At 42.1% G+C, this 6900-nt stretch overlaps 1 protein-coding gene across 1 annotated transcript; it reads left to right on the forward strand.

Moving 5' to 3' along the window:
• The first annotated feature begins 1268 nt into the window (after window positions 1-1268).
• Window positions 1269-6212, forward strand: ITPRIPL2 (ITPRIP like 2). The gene has a single exon (XM_077275088.1). It carries the CDS (start codon window positions 1622-1624, stop codon window positions 3107-3109), a length of 1488 nt encoding a protein of 495 aa, XP_077131203.1. The 5' UTR covers window positions 1269-1621; the 3' UTR covers window positions 3110-6212.
• Window positions 6213-6900: the final 688 nt, after the last annotated feature.

Genomic DNA, 6900 nt, shown 5'->3' on the forward strand with positions numbered 1-6900 from the left:
GATTCCCAGGATCATCCATGACCCTAGCACTTACAGTCCCCAACTATCTGCACTCCTGTGGATAGGGAGTAACTTGCACTTTTGGGAAAATCCCTTTAATGAGTTTAGATGGACCAATAATCAAGAACAAACATTTTTATGAACGTTCATACTCCACTATTGGTTGGTCTAAATGTTAACTTTTAAAATGTAATAATCCTACAAAGCAGCGGCCAGTGAAGTAATATGTCTTATACGGGTTATCCACTTCTTGGACAACCCCTTCTCAATCCCTATGTTTCCATGGCCGCAGTGATTGCGTGACATAAAAATGTCATGTGATCCCTGGGAGAAACAGTGCTGACACAGTTGGAACAGAAAAAGTGAATATAAGGGGTTATTTTACAAAGGGAAGGCATAGGGATTCAGAAGGGGTTTTCCTAGTAGTGGGTAGCCCCTTTAAAGGAGTAACAATAACAGCAAAAAAAGGGAGCGGAATAGATGCCAGACAAAAGAATAAAAAAATATTAACTTTAATACATTAAATATTAAAAAAATCACAATTATCATAAAAAAGGAGACCATAATCTATAAGCGTTATATACATTTTTCCATCAACTCAAATGTACTCTTCCTATGCCTGTTACATTTATGATCTCCTTTTTTATCATAATTGTGATTTTTTTATTTTTAATGTAATAAAGTTTATGTTTTTGTACTCTTTTTGTCTGTCCTCTGTTTGGCTACCTTTAGTTGCTTCCATAATATAAGCTAAACTTACTGAAACTCCAACTTTAGTGCTAAATTAATAATTGTGGTGAATATAACATCCAGAATAAACAATTCCTAAATATTAATCCTAAACATATTATTAACTTTTCCTGCACAGCTTAGTTTCTATACATCTTCTATACAGAACATGTGACAGCCTCCCCATTGCTCCTGTATCTTGAGTTATTCCAAGCAGCTAGGGAGTTATTAGTTGAGCAATTCCCTAATAGAGTCAGATTCATACAGAAAGGTCAAACTGAAAGGAGCAAAGAGTTAACTTTCTGGTAAATACAAGGAAGGTCTCCAGGGCTTAAACTAGAGCAAAGATTGCAACACAAGAAGAGAATATTTACAACACAAATATGAATGAGATGATTCTGCATGGAAAGCAAAACAAATTCCATGGAGTAAGCATGTACATGAGAGCTGCAAGTGAAGTAACAAACGGGCTGCTCCTTTAAGAATATTCAGCAGTGTCCAACCCACACTACACCATAGCAGAGCAGGAAGTGATAAACTGTTAATGAACAGTTAATGTCTCCTGCAGGCAGCTGGATACACAGCTGTAGTGAGTGCAGCGTGGCACTACTGGGAGGAACCGCCATGGGGCTCTGTACTGCCCCAGCTGCGCCCCTCTGGTACCCGCACACACACACTGGCATTTCCTCTGAGCTCATAGAAAATATTATAAGGCAGCCTCCCACTATTCCCTCCTCGGAAGAGGAAGTTTCTTTCTGAATAACGGTCAGAGCTCCGTAAGCCGGGAAAAGACTGCAGGATTGTGGAGCTTCTGGGGATCTGGTACCAGCCTTGCCCTCCTGCCCTTCAGCCTGAGCAGATGATGGGATGACACCTCCACAGCAGCAGCAGGATGACAGTGTACGCACTAAATCTTAAAGTTTTTTGGCTGCTGGTGATTATCTTGTTCACAGGTATCTGGTGCATGTTCCTTGCTTTTGGAAGAAGCAGTCATGAGGAGGATGGGGGCTGTCAGGAGAACTCCCTCAGCAGCTTACAAATTCTCTTCAAGTTGAGCTTGGTAGTCCTGGTGTGTTATGTGGTCTTCAGATACTGCAGCAGCAACCCTCAACACAGAGATCAAAACCTAAATTTCAACCATCAACACCAGCAGCAACTCAGAAAAAATCTGCTGGAATCGTTCTACGAGCAGCACATCAAGCTTTCTCCACATGTTCTTGGCCACAGCAAAGCACATGTCAGCCAGATAGTGGGCGAACTCATCAAAGTGGGAAAAGCCAGGCAACATGATACCGGAGTCATCTTCAGAGGGGACTATCTACAGATCGGAAGTGCCTACGAGCAACATAAAATCAACAGTCCAGACTGCTTTGATATCCTGGTGCCACTTAAAATGCCACAGAGTCTGAAACTGGAGCCTGTTTTTACAGAGGTTAGTAAAAAGTCCATGCCCACACTTCACGGATCTCTAATATGTGGGGTGGCGGCACCCAAAAAGTCAGAGTGGGTTAAAACCTACAAGCATTTTAGTGATTGTTTTTGCACGGAGGTGAACCTTAAGCACCAGCTCTCTGCCACCCTGGTCCTCAAGTGGTTCCATTGGAAGATACAAAGATGTCTCAATGTCATCAGGTATCAGTTTGAGGAGAGATGCCATATTACGCTTACTGTATGGGATGATAAACTCATTCTGAAAATTCTCCCAAGGTCGGATTATGTCTGCTGCCACATATCCATGTCTGTGAGACTTATCCCTGCCTTTCATCTTGGGGACTCAGTGTATGTTACTGCCCAACCTTGGGGCACCACATCAAACCAGGACCATTTAAATCTGGATCCGTATTGGGGACTAAACTTTTCCAAGTATGAGCAGAAGTACTTGGCTTGGTTCAAGGATCAAGCCCCTTCCAACTCTTGTCACTTGAAGTGCCTACAGATTATGAAGAGCTTGAGGGACCTGAGTGCCAAGACCTTCCAGCCTTCCTTCACCTGGCAGTGGAGAACAATCTTCAGCTCCTACAACTTGAAAACTGCATTTTTTTACCTATTGCTTCAGATTCCTTATGAAAAGTGGGATGACTCACTACTCATGGACAGGATAGCTGACTTTTTTGCCTTTTGGAAGGAATGTTTGCAAAAGGAGGCACTCATGCATTTTTTCTTAGGCAACAGCACCCTTCCTAACTTCATCACCCTGCCAAAAATGTTCAAAGAAGCACAGCCTGTAAATCTGCTGGAGGGATATGGGCCGGAGTTACTGGACCAGGCCTGCTTCCATTTACTTAACTTGTGGGTTCAAATGCCTCGTATCCTACGGATGAGTTCCCCTCCGAGGAACTTTGTCAGGGAGTCAATACGGTGCAAGCACACAACTCTCTGAGTGATCTATCATTACAAAGGCTTTATTGCACCTATATGGCATTGGGAATATTATCAGGGTTAAATATTCATTTGGCGAGTTCTGCGCAATGCAGGAAATGTACTATTTATACCGATACGATAGCTAAATTCTCATGCATACTTCTGCTATTAGATCATAATCATCATGCTTCATGCCAAAGAGACTATTGCCATTATTTGCACACTTTTCTAGTACTTTGTATATTGCTTTTTTCCACATATGTGTAGTTTTTTGCTGTTGCATTTACCTTCAGTATTACTGCAGCAAATGACCAAGTTGGGGTAAACTTTCAAGGTACTTTGGATTTTCGACTTGAGAGTCCCAAAATAGGTGTCAGCTTGGTTCCTGGTACTGTATATACATATTTTTCTGATTAGACATCATAAAGTTACAGCAGGTGTAATAGAAAATATCCTTTGTTCTTAACGTGGTTATCCAGGACTATCTTATTTTTTTACTGTGGTCCTAAGAACTAACAGGCAGGTAGTTGCTAACTACTTGCCTGTTCTGCCCAGTGCAGATCTGTGCCGGCACAGATCGGTCATAGAACACTCCTGTGCCTTCTGCTGACATCATGTTCTGTTGACGGGGCGTGACTGCCGATGTCATGCTTATTGACAGCTGGTTCTCTGCTGCCTAACTGCAGGGAGCCGGCGGTCGAACAACATGACGTCGACAGTCACATCCTGACGACAGAGCATTCCAAAGAAGGAGAGCTGCTGTGATGGTGTGGAGCAGCTGAATCACTGGCAGGAGCGGTCCTACTTTTAGGAACCGTAAGGGGGGATTACTTAGTTTGTAATGCAAGTAACACATAGGATGAATGGTAACAAGCAATGTCTTAGGTTATGTGGACACAGAGTTTTTTACCGCCTGAAAAAAAAATCTGTGCTCACATAAAGGGGGTGTCCCTGTTCAAATAATATTCGGCATCGGCTGTGGTTTGTAAATATATAAATCTCGTGGTACTTACCTTTTCGAGGTTCTCCCGTGAGTCTTCACCACTGCTCCTGGTGCTGGCCTTGGATAGGGTGCTGATGTCACCTTGAAAGACGTCAGCGCCGCAGTCGATGCCAGATACCGGGAGCAGCCGTGGAGACTAGCTGGCGGAGCCCAAAAACGTGAGTACCATGTAGTTTGTTAGTTTTTAAGGTTGAATATTATTTGAAAGGGAAAGTTCACGAGTTTTGTGGCTCCATGTCTGTTCCTTAAATTGGCCCACACTAGAACGTGCTGCAGATTTTAACATGTGGATCTGAAGTCCGTGTGGAAATCGCCCGTGTTCACACTAGCACTTCGCAAATTGCTGTCGTTTCATTAAAGAGGAACTGACCTTTCTCCTGACATGTCTGTTTTAGTGAACACTTGTAATTCCTGTAAAATAAGAATTTTTATCATCCCATCTTAGAACTCTACATTGTGCCGTTCCTCTGTTATTCCTTATGGAAATGTATGAATAAATTGACAGCTGAGTACTACCATTCGCCTTGCCAGAGGGGTGTGTCTGATACTGTCAGCACTGATTGGACAGTGTCAGACTGTGCAGGGACACGCCTCTAACTAGTAACACCCAGTCTTCCCCTTTTTTGGTAAATTTCCAGGAGGAACAACAGAAGAGCTGCACAATGTAGACTTCTATGTAAAGATGTTCCAGAATTGTTTCTAATGAAGAATACAAGTATTTGCTATAACAAAATGGCTAACTATTACAAACATGATTGGAATAGAAGACACTAAAGCTTAAAGGGCTGTTGCAACTGAGTCCAAAATTACCAGCAAACGTTCTGCACCACAGGACAATACTGTAAATCCTTCTATGGCAAAGATCTAGGTACGTGGGGATACAACATTTTCAATTTTTTATTTTTTTTGGTAATGAAAGAGGACTATAGGGTTATTTCTTTAGATTGTATATTTATTTTTATGTTATTCTTATTGGGTGCCATCACCCTACTTTTCTCTCGTTGTTTCGAGATCATAATCTCTCCAAACTACCCCTGGTGGCATAGGATTTCCTGCTAATATTGCAATGGAGGAGATGCAGACCAATGGATGTCAGATTTATGAAATTTCAAGGGTATCTATTATTTATTTTCTTTATCATAATATTTTCAAAATTGTGTCATGAAGAATTTATAAATATATTCTGTTTTTTTTTCTATTAAAGAGCTTTAAATTATTTGCTTTCCTTACAAAATTCTGCCTGCCTACGGTCACCACTAGGTGGAGCTTACTGATGTTGGGTTTATTATTGAGCGCAATGAGAGCTCTGTGTGAATATAGCTCCCCCTAGTGGTGACTACAGACAGGCAGAATTTAATGAAGTAGCTCTTTAGCTTTGCAAGTGGAAACATAAATCACGGAGAAGAGCTCTCTCTATATTATTTACCATCCCAAAACTTTTCTGCACAGCATTGGTCATGGATGTACTGTGCTCCAACTGTACCGAACCCCTATGGATGTACACATGCACACACACACTGCCAAACAGTCAGGCAATTAGTAATCCTATTCATGTTCTCTGATTGGCTTTATCATGGTACATTAGGTACCAGGAGCGTAACTGCAATAGGTACAGGGGATGCAATCGCATCCGGGCCCTGGAGCTTAAGGGGCCCAAAATGTCCCAAAAGACCAATACTATTAAATATTTACAATAATTAAGGGCCCTGTTGAATCTTTTGCATTGGGACCCAATGTTACGCCACTTTTAAGGACTTTGGTAATATATACCTAAAATATACTTTTGTTTCTGCACTGTGCAAAAGAAGGTACATGTGGTGGATTTGTGTTAACAATTTTGTTTTAAAAAATTACGAAATCTGTGAAAATCTGCTTCAATGGTGTCTGGTGGATTTCCTATTTCACAAACATATTCCAAGCCTATAAAGCATAGTATAGATCCATAATATATCCTCTATTGTATAGGAGGAGCAAGGTCTGCGTAGGAAGTACTGTACTTACCAGGGTGCAATGCGCACCTGAAAATTGAAGCACCACTCCAGCGTTTTTTTTAATTGCACTGCTGGAGTGGTGCTTTCAATGTAAGTCCCCTGCCTCCTGTCTGATACTCATCTTTCAGCGTTTTCATCCATTTTTGCCGATCTCCGGCGAAAAGTGATCTGCTCGTGGCTCCAGTGTTTCATGGAGTGGCGCGGAGACACTTTACAATACAAGTCTGTCTCGTAGAGAGCCTTGGTCTGTCTCATAGACTTGTATTGATCTCTTGTGACGTAACGACTGACTTCCGGCCAGTCAGAAGATGGGGCAGAGAAACCGAAACGGCACCAAAAAAACTGTGAAGACGCTGGAGAGTGAGTGTATGACTGGGATCAGCGGCTTAAATTTAAAGCGCCACTCCAGCATTGAAAAAAAAATGCTGGAGTGGTGCTTTAAGGCTATGTTCTCACGATGAGCTTTTGATGTTGCACCATTTCTGCATCCATTAAATAAAATAGGCTACTTACATCTTTTTGAATCTGCTCAGTGTAAAAAAACTTGCCAAAAACTCACCGTGGGAACGTAGCCTAGCAGTTCAGATCAGCGGCCTGGCCGCTCTGCGAATACAAGCTGTACACTCACCCATGCCGAAAGCTTTTTCGCTCAGCATCAGAGAAATTGATGGACACTGAAGTGGACTGGTTCTAGCGGTCTGGCCAGAACCTCCTTGCCTAGGAACCCGGCTACCTCTGATAAACTACAGAGGTGGCAGGGAATCTTGGCAACGAGCTGTAAAGTATAGAATTAAAGATCCTCCTTTTCTTCAGAAC

Source organism: Ranitomeya variabilis, chromosome 7 (genome assembly GCF_051348905.1).
Source record: "Ranitomeya variabilis isolate aRanVar5 chromosome 7, aRanVar5.hap1, whole genome shotgun sequence".
NCBI lineage: Eukaryota > Metazoa > Chordata > Amphibia > Anura > Dendrobatidae > Ranitomeya > Ranitomeya variabilis.